Source organism: Notothenia rossii, assembly GCF_949606895.1.
Source record: "Notothenia rossii genome assembly, chromosome: 4".
Taxonomy (NCBI): domain Eukaryota; kingdom Metazoa; phylum Chordata; class Actinopteri; order Perciformes; family Nototheniidae; genus Notothenia; species Notothenia rossii.
The window spans coordinates 78,096,721-78,117,142 of record NC_136902.1 but is presented as its reverse complement, the minus strand read 5'-3'; the positions used below and the strand labels follow the sequence as shown (position 1 = coordinate 78,117,142).

The following is a 20,422-nucleotide window of genomic DNA, read 5'->3' as shown; positions in this document are numbered from 1 at the left end:
GTTAAATGTATGTCATTTCCATTATCATCATCCTTTTGTACAGCCTTTATCTTTGGTACCCTCTAATATGATTCCTTATAAGAACTATGGCCACTTAAATATTAGCAAACTTGAATAAAACGAATCATTTTTTGAACAAATTATTATTATTTTGAATGCTGTTTATTAATTTGAAAATGGTAACAAGCCTTAAATATTCAGGAGGTAACTTTAATGTAACGACTAGATTTTTAGATGTTTACAATGTGTTATGCGTCTAAGCCATGTGACTGTCGCTCTGCTTGCATGGACAAAGTCAAGTCTATACAATTGTTGGTTGATCGAAAGATTGTTTGATTTTTTTCAAAATATTATATTGCAGAAAGAAAGGACGTATAAAAACAAATACAATCTATATCCCCAAAGTAAAGCTAAAATGATACTTTCCACACTTTATAATTAAGGAGGGTCCAAGGGACAGGGTTCATACACTTTTTCACCAATGATTTTCCATGACTTTTCCATGACTTCTCCATGCCCTTTACCTAATTTTCCATGACCAAAAAAAGTACTCTTTTTCAGCGGTACCACTGAAAATGGTTTATTTGAACATGGAACAGGAAAATAAGGTCTGCATATGAAACATGTTGGTCCTATCTAAAACAAATCAAATAGTAGGCTTACTAGCTTCTACACGCTAAAGCAACTAAAGTCTCTCACCAGCAAAATACCTCATCAGTTAAATGCCATTTTATGTTTCATTACTATACGATACAGTATTTATTATCATTATAGTATTACTATTTTGGCGATTAGATAAAATATAAATTATATTTGATGCAACTTTAGTTACATTTCCATGACTTTTCCAAAACTTTGGGAAAAATATTGTTTTCCATAACTTTTCCAGGGCCTGGAATTTGCATTTTGAATTTCCATGACTTTTCCAGGTTTTTAATGACCGTAAGAACCCTGAAGTGAGTCATTTTTGCTCATGACCATAAATTAGACACACCATCTACTCAGTGTGTGTGAACAAGCTGGCATATGCTGTGTTCTCGTCTATATTGGGGTTTATTTGGCATTTAAAGGAAGAGCCATTCAAAGTCACCTTTACTCCCGGGCCAACTGGGCACTACCAACGAGCCTTTCACATGACAGGGAGTTGATGATTGAGAGCTGAAATAAAGATGAATGTAGACTGATTAAAATCATATGGCTAAAAGTTGCCTAGACATTCTTCAAGAATAGATAAGCTTACAGATATAGTTCTTATATGTTCACCCATTTCCTGCCTTAAACAAAAAACACAGGTCAGAAGACACACATTTAGCCTGATGAAAGAAACATGCAAGTCCTGCATCAGTGTGTAGGTTTTAATAAAGTGTTTATCCATGTGTTTTTGTTTGTGCGTGTGTGTAAATAAATGTTTATCAGGTGAAGATCGAGTTTATGTGGCGAGGCGGTTTTGTTTCCAATCTACGCTCATTATCTGTGCAGAAAATAACAGCTAATGACTACATACAGCCATGGGCCAACACAAAGTACAGCTGCACCGCTCTGTGTGCGCATATGTTGTCTATTGGGATCTGTGTGTGTGTGTGTGTGTGTGTGTGTGTGTGTGTGTGTGTGTGTGTGTGTGTGTGTGTGTGTGTGTGTGTGTGTGTGTGTGTGTGTGTGTGTGTGTGTGTGTGTGTGTGTGTGTGTGTGTGCGTGTGCGTGTGCGTGTGTGTGTTGTCCAGCCTTTGCATGCAGGCATCACTTCTATTTCACCCACCCTCATCCAACCAGAGAGCCCCCACCCAAACCACATGCACTAGCAGGCAAATACACACACCTACAGACACCCATGCACACCTACTCCTCTGCAGCTTCACCCATGTCTCCTCTTGCTCCTGGCCACTAGGCTACCCCCCTTGACGCACACACAAATAATACACACACTTACAGCTCATTGATTTAAGTCAATGTGAGTGTATCCTAACCTTCCGAGGACGGTGTTTGAAGTCTCTCTTACTTCCCCAGACCCACACCCAGAGCCAGACACAGCCTAGAGAACTGCAAGAGTGAAGACAAACACACACATATATTTTAACACACATAGCAGCAGTAGCAGTCAGTGGTCCCATCCACACCACCCATGCACACACTCCCACAAGGCTGAGAGGATGCCGCAGGCAGGGGCTACATAAGCGCAAACACACACACAAACACACTTACTTTCTCTGTGTATTACCAACACTAATGAGCTGATAGATGTTGAACAGAGGCAAAGAAGCAGACAATCATTTCCTCAGAGTGAGGCAAGGAGGGAGAGAAAATCAACAGCAGTGAGCGTGAATGTGTGTGTGCTCGTGTCTGGGGTCTTGTTTTATTTTCTCTCTGCCTCACAGCCTCTAGGCTTCCAGGGGTTAAGGCTGAGCGATGGAGCAGAGCTAGCCAAACCGGGGCCTGCGGGTCCTGCCGGGACCCCTGCAGAGAGGCTGGGTTCTGTTTAGTTTGTCAGGGGAAAACACAGTAATGAGAGGAATTACTACACCATCCCATTCGCAGAGAGATGGGAACGGGCAGGTTGGTGGGGACGGCTCTATGGACAAACGTGTCAAGAAGATGTGTATTATTTTAAAGAATTAGAAAATAAACTTCACCCTCATAGAATGAGCTATTTTAGAATTGTGAACAATGGATGCAGTGTAAGTGCAACCCCCCACGAGCAGACAAAAACACTCCAAAATGATTCTCTGATAGACAAAGACATCAAAAAAGGCTTTAATGAAAGGTAGGCAGTCATTTAGTTTCCTTAACCCTAAGCTCATTATACCAACTCCAGTTTTACATGCAAAGGGAAAAGACGGCTCTCTGATATCATGAGAGGTCTCCACACTGCCCTCTGTGCCTCCGCTGCCCAGACCCTGCCCATTTCACACTCAAATGACATGAAATTGAGTCAGATGGACCAACAGCCCTCCCGTGACCCAGCACAGACAAGGAGTTCAGCCTAATTGGACAGACCTCTCTGATTGAGGATGAGGCGTAAGGCAGCCAGCCCACGTTCTTCCACTGCCTTAGTGATCGGATACAGAGGAAAGAAGGAGGTCGACTGCCGAAGGCAATGGGTGAAGACTTCTTTTGAAAGCAGACAAGTTATTTGACGAAAGAGTAGAGTTGGGGGAGAACATGAATAAGGAAAAGAGGGTATGCATACCTGTGTGCATGAACCCTATGAGCAAAAAATAAACAAAACTGGGCTCTGACTGTACCCCACCCATACAACAGCCACATTCATTTTAGCCTGATCAAATACTGATTTCTGCACTGATTAAATTAAATATCATATCAAAAGACAAAAAAAAACACGTTCTGTGGAGAAACAGCCATTTGTTAAATGTAGATTCTACTTAACTTCTCAGTAATTACAGGTGGGAATTGGGTCTGAACATCAGGTGAAGAATTCTGCTACACTCAAATGTTACTTCTGTCAATGATCTGCCTGGGGGCAGATGTGCACTCGTTTGCCTCCCCCTGCTTTGATTTAGGAATTAAAAAATTACAAATATTGTTCCTAAAATGAAATCTGACCTGACTCGAGCCACAAAAAGAGACTGTATCAGACTGGAAAAGCTAAGTTATGTGTATGTGTGTAAATTAATACACCTTTCATCAGCAATTGTTTTTTCAAGGGCGACAAGGAGGAGATAGTCAGTATTTGCTCATCTTTCTAATTTGTCCCTGGTATATTTCAGTGAATCCCAAGGGGCACATGGAAATATTGTTGAGTAGCTCAGCTAATTAGAAAAAATGATTTTAAAAATCAACATTTTCGGGTTAAGGAGGCAAATAAACATACACATAGGATTACAAATTGGTGTGGGGCTGATCCTTAGTAACAGTTTTGTCAAAATACCCAATTAACTGCCAGCCCGCCTCAGTTCCCCACCAACCCGTGTCAGATATATTAACACTAATGCTTGCTGTTGAGAGTGCATGGAAAAATAACTAGCAAGTGAGAAGAAAAAAAAAAATGCATCCCTGGATATTAAATAAAATACGAAACAGATATTATACCAACATCCATTATCTGCATAAATGACATCCAGTATGAAATGCAATTCTTTTGAAACATGGCGGGGGTTGCTGATGACTGATCTGATAGGGCCGTGGGGGTATGTCAAATACATAAAAAGGTTTGACTCAATGCTGAATGTGCAATATAAACTATACACAAGGAAGCCTTCTTATTGGGAAATCTATGAATGAAAAGAAAAACAGCAACAAACAAACAAACAAAGACGTTTAAGGGCTGGTTCAATTCTAAAAGAGACGTCGTATTTTCTCTGTTTAAATACGAAGCCAGAGGAATAAAAAGAGCAAAGCAAAGCAGACCTACTGACCCTGTACACTAGTCAGGGTAAACACATACAACACACTTCACACACACACACCACACACACAACCCTACAATCACCCACTTACCCTTTGCCACTGGTGAAAGGCAACACGATCTCTTAACAACAGCTCGTCTTTTTCAATAAATGTTGCATGAAAACATGCCGCTGGAGCACCAAGTTGCCTGCTGTCATACTAGAAGAGTGTTAAATGTTTAATGACGACAACACCACACACTAGCGCGCACACACAAAGTCAGTGTCAGGGTGCCGCTCTGAGGGGCCCCTCTTTCATCCTGACAGACACTATGAAGCTCCTGAGCCTCCCCCCCCCCCCCCCACCCCGCCATCAACATCGCACGGCTCCTCTCCCACCACCCAGCAAGGAAACCTGGATGTAAATGAGGTTGGAGTGTGACAGTGTGTTTGTGTGTAAGTGGTGAGGATCAGGGGCTTACATGAAGACCCTACCCCCATCACCATCACCAAGAGTATAGGAAGAATAAGTGGGAAAAGACCGAGAAAAAAGACAAACGTGGCTTGTCATAGACAGGATATACCGAAGAAAAAATATGTTTTACATATTCTTGAAACATCTTACTTCTTTCTGATGCTAAAGGAACTCTCAACTCCTCTGGGAATATCGGGGGTGTAACAGGAACATCCATGTCAGGCACCTTTTGGACGTTGTTTATGAGATTCACAGATAGACCAACGTAGTTTTACTCATTCATGTGTGGTTATAGAAACAAATTAAGTCAAATTAAAGCGGATAAAATGTTCATTTCGCAGAATATTAAACAAATATTATTTCTATGTAGTAATCACTTTATGTGGACTTACTGGAGCAGAGCGCTTTTTTAGTGATGAATAATATTCTAGGGGATGTAAAAATTATGTTAAACAAGTAAAACAAGTATACATTTTTGAACAATCCACCCACTGCATTTCTGTCTGATAAAGAGTGAATTACAGAAGCAGGAACGTTAAAGGATCATTTAATACTGAGAAACATGCATGCTATAATTTAGTATACAAGATTCACATTTGATTTTATGATCAAAATGAGCAAGTTTGGCACAAAAAGCAGCACAGATTTAAGAAAAATGAAGTATTTATATTTATGTATTTGTCCGTCGACAGGCCAGATTCACATGGTTTGATCAAAGCTATTCCTGCATCACACTCCACAGGTTAAAGTAAATTGGAAGGCGATATAGGAAATATATTAACACTGCCACAGGTGGAAATGCGCACGCACGCACACACACACACACACACACACACACACACACACACACACACACACACACACACACACACACACACACACACACACACACACACACACACACACACACACACACACACACACACACACACACACACACACACACACACACACACACACACACACACACACACACACACACACACACACACACACACACACACACATACAAGCTAAGCGGGGTCAGAGATAAAAGAAGAGATTCTTATCGATGCCGAAGGATATTGAAGCCTTAATATGAGAATAGATATAGTCTGCTGGCCTTACATTTCACTGTTAGCTTTATTTGTTTTTCTGATACGGATCTAAGAAAGGCAATAAGTAATGGCTTCAAATAAATGGAGCACTTTTCCTTTAAAAGCAAATCTTCATGTTCTGTTCATAGTGAGCAATCCTGAGCCCTGTGGTCATCGATAAACAATAAAACCTCCATAGAACGATGAAAGTAGTGCTAAATAAATGGAAAAGGCATTAAAAGGCTTTTTTGTATTATTGTTACGCATCTGTTCTATCTTTTGAACTAACAAGTATAATAAGCGTATGACTCGTTATTTGAAACCAAAAATGTTGCAATTGCAAATAAACAAAAAAACATAGCTTGAATAATATTTGAATGCCAAACTTTTTCTATTTCTAAATTGTGTGCAGGTTTTCCTCAGTTATATCTACGCATCCTACTTGAAAGATACATAAATCAGTTGTGTTTAAAAAAGTCACTTTCAAAAAAACGTTTACCTAATTGAATGAGATACAGCGCACACACTCAGTTTGACGTTGATGCACAAAGTTTTATCAATGCTTCTCAGAGCATTTTTGTCTTATGACCGTTGCTTCAGTGATACGTTGCATCATCTGATTGCACTGTTGCGTCAAGAATACATCTGAGGAATGGAGATCGTATTCAGTTAGATCAAACCGTCGTTAAAAACTAAAATGCCATTTGGCTATTGCTGCATATTCCTGTAAAGCAAATCCAAAAGCCTGGAACCCAATAATTGCCTCAAAAATATTGTCCTTCAGATCGGACTAGGTGCAAAGTATTTAAAGCATTTTTATGTTTCACATCTATGCACATGATTGTGAAGTCCTCCGCTAGGTGACATCTGCTGACAAGAGGAAGACAGAGACCACACCAGGAGTTTTGATGCAGTTCACCTGGGGAGCTGAAGTCTCTTAAATGGACGTGTAGCAGAGCAGCTGGTCGGCACCACTCATGGGATCCATAGTCTGATACACACATCTGTGCCATTCAATATGACAGACAACAACTGGCTACCAGTCATATTACAGTGGCCTCAAATCACATTAGAGCACACTGCACTGGGGAGGAATTGAGGGTGCTATTCTGGTCGAGGCAACAAGAGCCCTCTAAGGTAGTTAGACGTGCAGCAGAGTGTACCACTGTTTAAGATCTGCTACTCCAATCCCGTTTTTAGTGGGCCTTCAGAACACATAAGATTGTCATTTACCAACACTTTTTTTCTTCTTGGTTAAGCATCAAAGACATCAGAGATGCATGTGATGTTGTTACGTTTTCTAGACTTATTGCAGCTGGGTGAAAAGTGGAGTTAAAGACATCAGGCATCATATAGCCACCAAAACATTTCCTTAAAACTGAATCTGTGAAGCACTCTTACATACCATCTATTCTTATATCCCCACGACATCTTCTCTTACTAGAGGGAATTATATGACATTACAAGGCCAGTGAAGCCTGGTGCTTGATTGCAAGGGGAAATGGAGGAAGAAAGGGAACGATGGATTGATGAATGGAAGGACCAGGTGATGGATGGACGGGTGGAGGAGCAGAGACCGATCTCCATATTGAGGTCTATATTATTCTGACCAAGATATTCCGTACCTACAGTTGAGATTGAGCCGGGCCAAGCCAACACTTTTAGTGTGTTTGTGTCTGTACATGTAAGCTGGCATGCACAAAGTCATTCGTCACTTACCCCTTCTTGACTGCCTTGTCTTTGCTCTTGTCTTTGTTCTTGTCCTCTCTGTCTCTTCCTCTGTCCCTGTCTCTCTCTCTTTCCCTGTCCCTCTCCCTCTCACGGCCCTTGCGCCGGCTCCGGTCCCGCTCCCTGCTGTGGCTGCGGCTCTTTCGGCGAGTGCGGCTGCTGCTCCTTTTGCGACTTTGGGTCACTCGTCGGCTGCGACTGCCGCTCTTACTGCGAGACCTCCGTTGGCGAGAACGGGACCTGGAAGTCATAAAACACAGGACATATTACACAGCTGTTTAACCACTGAAAGTACATTAAATAAATATCTATTTGTACTTTCTCCTCTTCAATGTAAGAGACGGGATTCTGGTATTTTCCACATACAGTACAAGTACACAAATACAATAGCAGTGTAAGATATCACCATCCTGTACTAAGTCTTAAGTTGTATCCACTTCTGCATCTTTCAGTTAACCAGCCTGTATTTACCAAAATGCCTTATGATCACTCCCTGCTAATGTGGCTGACAATGTTTCAATTAGCTTTCAGTAATGCATGTGTGTGTTAACAGTGAGAGTTGTGTGAAACTAATACTACGCCGATGGAGGACTTGTTAAATAGCCAGTGCAGGTGATTCAGTAAATTGCTTGTCGAGTAAAAGATGGTCCCTCTATGAGGATTTCTACCTGAGAAGATTGTTAAAGTATGTTATGAAAAAGTCACAATATGCTAGTGTGTTCAGAAAAAACGCAGACATTAGGTCCCTTATTTATTTTAGCATTAACCTTTTTTGCTCTTATCATATTGATATTCTTTCGTACGGAAAGACATAAATTCAATTACAATAAAGACTTGCAAACAGGTTTTCGGAAAAAGGATCAATAGAGTAAAACGAATCGAAACCAGAATGGACAGAATCTGCTGTAAATGAAACCCAACCCGACGCCCGACAAATCAACTTTGTGGAGAAGGTGAAACGTTGGTTAACAGAACTTAAAATGAAACTCACTATGATACATTTTTCCTGGCGTGCAAAATTCATCCTTTATTGTATGGATCTAAAAATACAGCTTCTGTACCATCACATACACTATGACTCAAACACACACACACGAACTGACACAGTAGAAATGGAGCCAATTAGAGGCGGGCTCAGAGGAAGGCCTGTCCTCGGTATTGATCCTGACATTGGCCCTCTGGTCTCAAAAAGATTAACAGCAGGAGATTTACTTTGTTAGTTATGACACACACACACACACATATATATATAAACACACACATCATTTAGCCATCAACAAAAACAAATTGAAAGTGTAACTCATGCTTCAATAAAGTGCCATACACAGACACAAATTACCCAAACATAACGGCTCATTTATGTGTCACTGCACATGCCTATTAAAGGACCAGATCCTTCAACATATTATGTGTGTGTGTGTGTGTGTGTGTGTGTGTGTGTGTGTATGTTACCGCATCCTGTGTCAGTGTCCATGCACATGCGTGTGGATGTGTGGGAACGACCATGATTTGAAACCCCAGTAGAAATCGGCAGCTGAGATGCCGTTATTTTCCATCATCTATCATTTTATTGATTTGTCTATAAAAACAGTCAAACCTGCTGTCCACAAGCTTTATTGCTTTCCCCCCTTTATTGGTTTGCAGTTTGGGACATCCAGAGCTGTCTCTCTCCCGACAGAAAACTAATCATTTTCTTCGGACGCCTGTCACCATCCTAACAGACAACACTCTGACAACTGTTGCAATCAATTAGGCCGGGCTGATCCGGATCACTGGAGAGTAGCTGCACTAGTTCAAGGTCTCCAAAACCGATACTCTCTTTGAAAAACAACCCAAAACTAAAAAGAATATTTGAAGATTTTTTGAAACAACAGAAGATCATTCTGAAGAAAGCTAGTTTAGGAGCAGAAGTTAGACAATGAAAACATCTCCTTCAGAACACTTTGTAGTGAATATAGTATACATGAAATGTTCGTTTTATGTTGATTCAGGACTAAAACATGCAAGATCAGCAGTCAAGCAAACACAGAAAATATTCATGTGTAGTCTGTCGTACGTCCTATTTAACAAACCCTTAAGATTCAACTGTCACAGAAGACACAAACGTAATAAATATATTATCAAAAGAAGGGCTGCAACTATTAGTTATCTATTCATCTGTCTGTAATTTCTAAATTATGACAAATAAGATATGACAAGAAAACAAAGTCATCACATTTAAAAAGCTTTAACAAGATACATGTGGAATTATTTATTGCAAAAACTATTAATTGAATATCAAAACATTTGTTGTCACATCTAATCATTGGAGCTCTAGTCAAGACCTGTACACTTTTGGTATTGCTTAAAGAAAAAAACCATGAATGATTAATCATTTATCAGACTAGTTACGGCAGGCTAATTGATCGGCTTATTGTTTTAGCTCCAGTTAAAATACAACCACATTATTTGAGCAGTTGCAGCGCTACTCTTTTTTCCCCCCGCCATTATTAACTTCTCCTCCAGTAAAGCCCGTCTCGTTGCATTTTGTTGAACAGCCAGGTACTAAAGCAGACACCCTGGAGTGATGATCAAAAATAATTACATATCTGATTCAGAGGTGAAAGCAGTCATCAGTCAGAGGACATTTGATATAGCATATTTAATACAGTGTTTATTGGAGCTACGATTAGGCTTGTCAGAGAATCACAGCTAATGGAAACAAGAAAAAGAAAAACATTGGCGTTTTTGGGGTTTGGAGTCTCCAGGCGAGATAATCCATCAATGGCCCAAACAGACTTTGGAATGAGTGGATCTATGTGTTGACAATGCCTGCGTATGTTTGTAATCAACAGTACATGAGGGGAAATACAACAAAGTTTCTCTGTTCCCAACCAAAGTCTTATATTTACAGCCAAGCAAATTGTGGCCAGAAGCAGCAGATGCAATAAACACAATCTCTCTCTTTCTCTCTCTCCGTCTCTCTCAGTTTCTCTCTCTGTTTCTCTCTCCCTCTACCTCTGATGGCAAAGAAAACAGCCCACTTCTGGGGTGTGCAGCAAATTAAATTTACTGTAGTTAATAGAGTGAGCCTATGCTGCTAAATGTCAATTTCCTGACCAAGTCCTTCCCCTTGGAGAATGATTAGCTAATTTGGGCTGGGGATAAATGGGCTAATACAGGACACACACAGATAAACAGCCACAGTTGGACCCCATGCCAAGCCCTTCCTCTGCTTTACATTTCATTGGCCTTATTATCTCCAGGGAAAATGGGTCCCCCTATGGCCTAAACATATTTTCATTTCTAATAAAAGGCCCTTGCTGGTTGCCCCCACGTACAAACCCCCCTCGCATATGCACTGCTCCCACACCGCCTCCTTCCTCCATTCCCTCGTTTCACAGCCCAATCCATTAAATCGGAGCTCTGCAATTGGCTGGGACCTTTTTCCTGGTGAATTATCAATAGAGTAATTATGCTGCATGTTGGGAGCCGGGCTGAAGCTTATCGCCGCTGACCCCCCGGTGTGCGCCAGGATATGATCCCTCACCACAGCCCATTGGGGTAATTATGTGGTCGGGTGTGAAGCTGGATGGTGTGTTACCCTTATCGGACTGTATTCTATTTCTGTTTTCATTGAAAATTGGACATTAATGGCTACGCGATACCACTAGTGTCAGATACAGGTGGGCGTCTCCAATGGAATCTGACCCTATTTAAATCATTATTCATACTACGCGGTGTAGGCACGGGGAACACATGAATACACACAAATAGACCAATTATCCTCACTGTTCCTTTAACCTTATCTTCCCAGTATTTATATTGTTTCTTCGTTTCACCATCCACCATCCTCTGTTGGGAGGAAAAAACAAAGTTCATGTCCATATTATATTTGTCCGGTGGCAGAAAAACATCCCACAGCATGTGAAGTTCTGAGTGATGCCCCGTGCGGCATCACTGTCCATTAGGCCAGTGAGGCGCGGCTGTGATTAATGGCAATGTAACTTTAACCCTATCGCATTTCATTGGACGCTGACGGCAGTGACCTCTGCCTGACCAGTCTTTCTACCAACAATACACTAAGCTAGAGAAGATTTATGAGGAAAGATAGACTTACAGGTGTAGTGGTGTGTTTCAAGATCCCCTCGGTTTCCAAATAAAAACAAATTATAAGATCATAATATTGAAATTAATTTGATTTTTTTATTGAAAATGATGTTGCATCTTAACGTCGATTTGACTGTGTTCATTTACAAGTGTGTCTCTACCTTCTATTGCACATTTTTATTTTTTCCTTAGTTTTCTGAAAAGTGACCCCAGAGTTGTCTAAGCATATATTATTTTTAGCTTAATGAGCAGTACATACTAGTAAAATATAATAAGTTAGTCATTTTAAAAAAATAAAACAAAAGAGTTTCAACAAATACACATTTTGTGACTCTTTTTTGCAGTATCCAGGTAGCTTGTTATTAAGAGCCAAAATAGTAATAATATGTTTTTGTCATTCGTCTATGAAATAAGTGCAAAATTATGAGTCATAATGTGCATTCAAACGATAGTAACGGTGTAATGTTGGACAGACTACATAGAAATGGCACCATCTACAATTTGTTAAAATGTAAAGGTGGTGCTATGGGGCCTAAAACATCCAATATAACATTCAGAATCACACACACACACACACACACACACACACACACACACACACACACACACACACACACACACACACACACACACACACACACACACACACACACACACACACACACACACACACACACACACACACACACACACACACACACACACACACACACACACACACACACACACACACACACACACACACACACACACACACACACACACACACACACACACACACACACACACACCAAAAAGCTTGCCAGTCGTCTTTTCCAAGCAACAGACAGATTGAAAAAGAAACGGGCCTATTGAAAGAGAGGAGATCTATATTTGAAGAACTTCATTCATGCGCTGTTCCCCGCCGAGTTATTTCCAGTGACAGAGCACACAGCAGCAGCTTCATGTTCAAGTTAAAAGTCACTTTTCTTTTTTCTGCCATTTCAATGTGTCTAAAAGCACCTTGAGTGAGCAATGTGCATTTCCTGCTGCCAAAAGACGTGGAAAACAGCTGTTCCTTACTAACGCTGCCTGCTGAATGGAATGCAAATATGTTAACCATCCAGAATGTATTACTTTTGAGTGCTCTTCAAACGCAACGGCAGACACAAGTTTAATTTATGATATTCCTCTAATTATAAGAGCTGTTGAAATCATTTCCCAAGCTGCTTCCTCCTTCCAAGCAGCCACATTATCTGTTCCCTTGGTTCACAGCACATGCAAGCAAACACACACAGATACACACACAGCCATCCACCATGCTCATCCACGCAGAAACATAAATATACACACAGAAAATAACACACAAGGAATCACTGTAAAGTAGCTGATTGTGAGCACAATTAACACAGCAAAGACGGAGCTTGAAAGACTCACAGAAATGTTTTTTCTCAGTCCCCCTCAGGTTCATAAAAGCAATGTTTAGATTTGTCATAATCTTCAGTTTGCTTTTAATTTAGCAGTCGTCAACACAAACGTTTGCAATGCCCTGCTATGCTGTGAAGCAGAAATGAGACGCCATGCAGGCCACCCACTCACTGCCCCCCCCCCCCATACCCAGCCAGACCCTCACACACACGGTTACAAGCCACAAGCCACAAGGTCAAGTCATTTAGAAGAGTTCAAAGGCCTTCACAGTCCCCTCAGATCTATATAAACCTAAAACGGCCAGACAACGATGAGGGAAAAGCCGACTTTCTCACTAAGATGTGGTTTCCATGTCGCTGCGCGCCCATGTGTTGATTACCCGCCGTCTTCATTGGCGCATATGCCCAGTGTCACTCAGCCTCCCCATCGCAATCCTAAACTTGGCCGTCTGGTGTGCACTCGCGACCTTTGACCTCCGTGCAGCCCAAGCTCGACATGACACCCATTAGCAGCTGGAGCCGAGGGGGGCCCCGGCTAAGCCACTCAGCCCAGACACAAGGTCAACAGAAGGTCACACTTAGACTAGGTGTTAACTTGCCAACTCACTCGCAGCCACTCACGCAATTGAAACCCATTTTTTCCCTCCATCAAGGCACAGGACAATTAGTTACCCCGAGTAAGGAGAGAGTTGTTTTGGTTGTTATTGCCTCCATCTGTAGGAGGGTGGAAAGCAGGGAGGGAGAAGGAGTTGAAGGACTGTGAGGGGGGGAGAGAAGAGGTGAAGGACAGCAGAGGTCTTATCCCAGAAGTAAGAATAAGATAAAGAGGTATGGGTTTAAAAAAAAAAGTTGGAGAGTCAAGTACAACCACGGTAAAGAAAAAAGCAGGAGAATGAAAAGGAAAGAAAAAACGATTGGGACTTAAGGAGAGGACAGAGCAGACAGCCGTGCTTCACATCAAGCTGGCTCCAATTAGCAGGTGTGCTCTCAGACGCTCGCTCTCCCTCTCTCTCTGGTCAGGGAAGATGTATTTTTCTGCCTTTTATATGCATGTATTTATGAAGTGGTAGGAGATCTGAGGGCTCTTAGCATAACAGCCTTTTATTGTTTAAATGTGGACCGCTCGGCCTCGTGTGCTTAAGTGATTTAGGAACCTCACAACTCCGGTATAAGAAAAATCATAAACGCTGAGACAAACCATGTGGGTGGACTGTAAAAGGCACAGAGGAACGGGCCGACAAAAAGCAGACACACATTCCACTACTAAAGGGAAACTACACTTAATTAAACACCCAAGACACAACTGGAATAGCGCCCTGTAAAAAACTATTAGTTTCCCCTCTTCAGTGGAATAACATAAAGTTGTCTTTTGACAGAACAGAGGCTTGTCTCATAAAGAAGTTTCGAAAAATCGTTTTTTTTTTTTTTTAAGAACTGCTGTCAAGACTGAACAAGGAGAAAGAGAGAGACAAACGCAGAAAAAGAGATCAAGGAATGAATATAAAGAAAAAACACTCCACCCTCTGAGGGAATAAAAAGCCTCTCCCCCCCGCTACATCTGTCGCTTCTCGTGTCTATACGTCCTGTCCAGTTAGAAGTAGCCAATAAATAATGCCGATTTTTCCTTTCCATTTCTTTCTCTATATATAACTACAAAAATATACTGATGCAGGTTACGGTCAATAAATAAACAGAAATGTTACATAATCTTTTATCTATGTTATATCTTTATATTATTTATGTATTTGTAATCGCAAATTGTTACTGTTTAGAATTAAGGGCAATTTTTTTGGGGCGTTTGAGGCAGGATCCAAATGATGCCCCATGCAATAATAGTATTAATGTCATTCATTACACACATGAGAGGCCTGTATCTTACTTTTTCCGAGTGTCAATATCCCACAGAGTTTACAAAAAAACCTGGCAATATTCCACTCCAGTAAAACTGTTGACTGCATTTAAAATAATTACATTTTTAGTGCTTTGATTTCAAGCCAAAAATCGCCACGTTGAGTTCTCTGTTCAACCAGTCACAGAAGTGTTCTGCTCTTTGTTCAGCCAATCATTCGACAGTTGGCCACGTATCCTTTGGGCTATCCATCTATCTCCACTTCCTCCTCATGTCCTCCACTCTGCCAAAACTCGAATGGATAGACAGAAATAAAAAGGAAGACAAATTTCAAATAGAAAAACTCATGCACATGCTGAGAAAGTGTTTCATTACTTTCAAAAAGATTGTCAAGGTTTCAGTCAAGGCGCACATGATCCTAGTTTCATTTATCTGCCATTCTCTCTCATTTTTCTATTCTGTTTCCACAAGTAAATTACTAAATGCATGAGTGAAACCACATGCTTGTGTGTGTATGTGTGTGTGTGTGTGTGTGTGTGTGTGTGTGTGTGTGTGTGTGTGTGTGTGTGTGTGTGTGTGTGTGTGTGTGTGTGTGTGTGTGTGTGTGTGTGTGTGTGTGTGTGTGTGTGTGTGTGTGTGTGTGTGTGTGTGTGTGTGTGTGTGTGTGTGTGTCTTGTCAAAAGTGAACTGACAAGTGCAGGCAGTGGTTCCATTAGCTGGCAATTTGCTCTCAAGTCGTCCTGGACGGAGAGGAGGAATGAAGGAGATTTTTTGGCAGGACAATGCATATAGCTCTGCTTAGGAAGAGTTAAGTGAGGTGCTCATACACATAGTTCTATACGCCATTATTCAATACTCCTGTAACACACACACTCTCAAACAAGCAAGCCTAAAGAGACACAGACAGCCCAAATAGAGATCAATGCCTGAAAATAAATCAGAAAGTATAAATATATTGTAAAAATGCAAATATATACTTGATAAAGCCATTGAGGAATGTGTGTCAACACCTAAGTATTAGTCTGAATGTGACTGTGCCAGAATATTGTAAAGACCAACTATATAGTCCCATAGACGATGGTGTCCATATGGTTTGGGCCCGAGCACAGAGTACAAGGCAAGCGGCCTGACTGAGGTTTGTCCATGCATGCTCTCTTAGCACGAGTCTCTACGGACCGGCTCAAAACCTGGCCACTAAATCACACACAGCACATAAACATACCTCCTTCCCTGTGTGTGTGTGTGTGTGTGTGTGTGTGTGTGTGTGTGTGTGTGTGTGTGTGTGTGTGTGTGTGTGTGTGTGTGTGTGTGTGTGTGTGTGTGTGTGTGTGTGTGTGTGTGTGTGTGTGTGTGTGTGTGTGTGTGTGTGTGTGTGTGTGTGTGTGTGTGTAGCATGTTTAAGAGTGAAATGAAGAAGAAGAACTGTGGACAGACGGCGGCGTTTATCTGTGCATAAATTAGGAGCAGAAGCTGTTCATTAAAAAGGGGGGAAAATAAGCACAGATAAAATAAAAACTTTGCTAATCGGCTACTTGGCAAGGTGACCTCTGAGTGCACCGGGCCTCATTCTAGGACCCGCCGTCCTGCTGGGCCGGTGGCACAAGGGGCACTGTGCAGGTTGGGCTGTGAGCAGCAGGCATTGGGTAAAGCCCCCCTCCTCTTTACTCTCTCTTATGTATCATTGTCTCTCTATCTCTCTCTCTTCCCCTCCTTCTCCGCCCAGAGCGTTATTAGACCCAGGGCTCCGCTGCGGCTCCAAACAGCTCAATGACAACACACAGGGCCTGCCAATTAGAAATAATTAGACAGTCATTTCAGTGGCAAGTCTTTTTAAGTGCATATATATAACGATGCAATGATGCTTATTAGCCGGCCTGAGCCGGCGAGGACCAGGGCCTCAAACGCTTTGGCGCTGGAGAAAATAATTATGCCAGTGATCACAAAGCGAGCTGCACATCTCTGTACTTCACCTCCACACGTTTCAAAAATCCACTTCATTAGCTCCCGTAATTAATCCTCCATTAATTGCAGGAAAAGCCCAGTTTACCTCCCTTCGTTTCTAATTATCATCTTATAAATAGTTATGGTTCTAATTAATGTGTTCATTAGGCAGGATATTTCTCTCAAAGCCTTGCTGGGAGCCAAAGGTCCGGCTCAGCTCTCTCTGAAGCCTAACCAGCCAGAAGGTGAGGCCATCCTGCCTGCATTTGCTTTTATTTTACTACATTCAACCTCCTAATTGGCATTTAAAACCCAATTTGGAAGAACTTCAAGAAGCTTAAATAGGAGAGAGAGACAGAGAGAAGGCAGGAAGGAAAGAGAGAGGGATACATTTGGTGTTCATTTTCCTATGCCAGAACTAAAAGCGTTTCTGTCTCTGTCTTTCTCTCTCGGTCTGGCCAGACGGATGAGGCTTTTCACTGTCACAAAGTGAACACAATGAAGGCTGCATGTATTAGTCTTTGGCATTATTAACGTTTCATTCGCAAAAACATTGAAAGTGTTTCTATAAAGAAGTGTCATACTACTATTAGGTTTCAGTCATCAAACTCTCTTTCGAAAACACATATAAAGTAACGGGTCTGCTCTCTATGATACTTACATTAATCACAAAGATTTGCTTTCATTGATAAAGGTTTCAAAAAGGAAGATTATCCAGCACTCTCAATGATTAGAGCTGCAAACTTCAAAAAAGATTTTGCCTTTTTTGTCAAATTAAAATTGTGAAGATTTTGTATTGTAGGCCCACTACTCATTTATTATTGATGTATTTTGGGAATATTGAATCATGCATCTTCAAATATAATTTGGCTAATTATATTAAGAGAAGTTAAATTAAATTATCGGATCATAATTATTTCACATTTACAATGTCATTACCTGGTACATAATTCTATTACTTATTAATCAGTACATGTAATGCTACTTATAAACACAGGTGTCCATCTCTCTTATGTACCAGTGACATGCCATCTGATGACACATGTTATGAGAAACTATCAAACACAAAAGGTTCTTCCAGTTCCAAAATGTGTCTATTTTACAAAAATATTGAATGCCAACATCACAACAGTTTAAGGAACCTCTGACAGAAAACAGTTACCCACCTCCACACTAAAAAATGGTGACAAAAATACAAATCACTGGAAAAGAAAAGCTGTTATCTTTCATCAAAAACTATTCAATTACAGCTACAGCATGTGCATTTAACACCTTCCAATTGAACCATTTATCTGGATGGCAGGTAGCATGATATACACATGTGACTTTGCTCTGATACAGAAACAGTTATTTGTATTTATTATGCAAAATGTAAGTATACTGTATGGAAATGATGTTTTCCCTACCATATCCAGATCCATTTTGAAATAAAAGAGTTATGGGAGATACAGATTTTCTTCTCTTGATGACCGTATTAATGAGAATGATAAACTTGAGTGTGATTGTTCTCTCCTTTTAAAAAAAATCACTTTCAGATTTGATTTCTGAGCCCCCGTTAGGCGGCTGATGCCCGAGAGATTCTACCTTCACCCAGTGTCTCAAAGCATAAAAACTACCTTTCCAGTCCAGGCTTTAAAAGGCTTTATGTGTCATTACTCCCTGTTTGTTTAACAGATGGATGAAAAGAGAAAAGGGACAACTCTTTGATGTTAAACTAAGCTTTGTTTGGGACCATTGGACAAACTCCCTCATTTGATCGTCTGTGTGAAAGGACTGGTGTGTGTGTGTGTGTGTGTGTGTGTGTGTGTGTGTGTGTGTGTGTGTGTGTGTGTGTGTGTGTGTGTGTGTGTGTGTGTGTGTGTGTGTGTGTGTGTGTGTGTGTGTGTGTGTGTGTGTGTGTGTGTGTGTTACACAGTGCAGACTCTACAGCTAGGTTGCTACCCAGGGGAGTGGACTAGTGTGTTGTGAGCCTGCAGGATGGAGGGGTGCAGCGGAGTGGGGTGGAGGGAGGACGGCTTGGCAGGAGTGAGGGGTGAGGGAGGGGGGGGGTTTTCCTCTGGCAGAAGAGGGGAACACTGCTTGCGGCGAGGCACGGATGAAAGAGGCTGTCTGTGTCAGTCACTTATTCCTCCCTTTGGTAAATAAAGGTTTCTGACAACAAAGCCGAGCAGCGCTTGACTGGCCTTTACAGCAGATAAATAAAAAAGACAACACAGAGAAATAGAGTAAGACCGAGAGACAGAGAGAGGGAGGAAGAGAGAGAGAGAGATACACAACAACAAACACGTTCAGATCTTACGACTGGAAGCATGTTGATTTTTATAGAGTAGAGACGACGCAGCCAAGCTAAACCAGGTCATCTTTCAGTTTAAATCAACACTTTGCAAGTCCGGTAATAGGGGAAGAAGGGAGAAAGGGCTGAATGTCATCCTGTGGAAGGGGGAGAAGGAAAGATGTTGAGTCTTTGGGATAACAGACAGACAGATGAAAAAAAATGCCAGGAGCCTGCTCTTAGATTCCAGTATAGCATAGTCTCGCCTAACCTGAAACCTTTACAAAACTATGAGAACACTAAGTAAGATACTGGCACTTTAAATTGAAAAAATATTTAAGGTTTGTTCGCATTCTTTCTCATCTTATTTCCTATCCATCAGCACCACCATTCGGGCCTTATGGTTCTCTCATAATAGCAAGATCTCAGCAGTTTGTGGAGGAAACCAGATTTCACTTGTCATGTCCTCAAAACACACTCAGGGCTGTTTCCCTTATGAAGCCAGCGACACCCGAAACCACCTGCTACATCACACACCAACTAAACTGTGTGAATAAATATATGTCGGACTAAAATACACAGAACAATTTCCACCCTGACAGGGGAATTGCTGATCCAGGTGTAATGAAAAGCTGGGAGGCCACGCTGCTCACCCACAATAAAGTGGCTGATTTTCCTCACCCCACCCCTGTCTTTTTGCACTCCACTGCCCTTCCTTCACTCTCCTCCCCCTCTTTGACCATTACACTCCTCCCTTCAGTTCCTCACTTCAGCACTCCCCGTTCCCAAGTCGCCTGGATGACCTTGCGCGCGCTCCATGTCGGTGCTATGCAGGAAAAAGCTATCTAGCAGATGTACGACACCTCATCTCATACAGGGGAAAATTGCTGTGTGAAATAAATACCAGGCCATCGCTCAACCACCACACACACACATTCAACCACACACCTCGAGTCCTGTTCTGTGATCTCCAGTGCAGAAAGCTTAGCTCACGTCATGAAACTAAAACATCTAGATTAGCTCGTTCTAGACGCAGCTAAAGATGACAGGGGGGCCTAGTGGTTGTCTCTTAACCAGAAGAACAGAGCAATGATGATACTAGACTACTGGTCTTTAATCAACCCTGAGCCCTGATCTCACTGTGGGAGGACAGCATAATGTGTCTAAGGGGATCACTTAAGTGGCTCATAATTATCATCATTACATGCTATGTTTTTTGTCAGGGTTAATGCAGGAGATCAGACCT

At 41.5% G+C, this 20,422-nt stretch overlaps 1 protein-coding gene across 3 annotated transcripts in view; it reads right to left on the bottom strand.

Annotated features, from left to right (window-relative positions):
• rsrc1 (arginine/serine-rich coiled-coil 1) overlaps positions 1–20,422 on the bottom strand; it is a 121,154-nt gene that overhangs the window by 87,492 nt on the left and 13,240 nt on the right. For all 3 annotated transcript variants that reach the window (XR_013807440.1, XM_079677330.1, XM_079677329.1), the window contains exon 4: positions 7,611–7,859. Coding sequence is in view for 2 of the 3 variants with exons in the window: in XM_079677330.1 (XP_079533456.1) it covers positions 7,611–7,859 (249 nt within the window). In the remaining variant the exon portion in view is untranslated. The remainder of the gene's footprint in view (positions 1–7,610; positions 7,860–20,422) is intronic.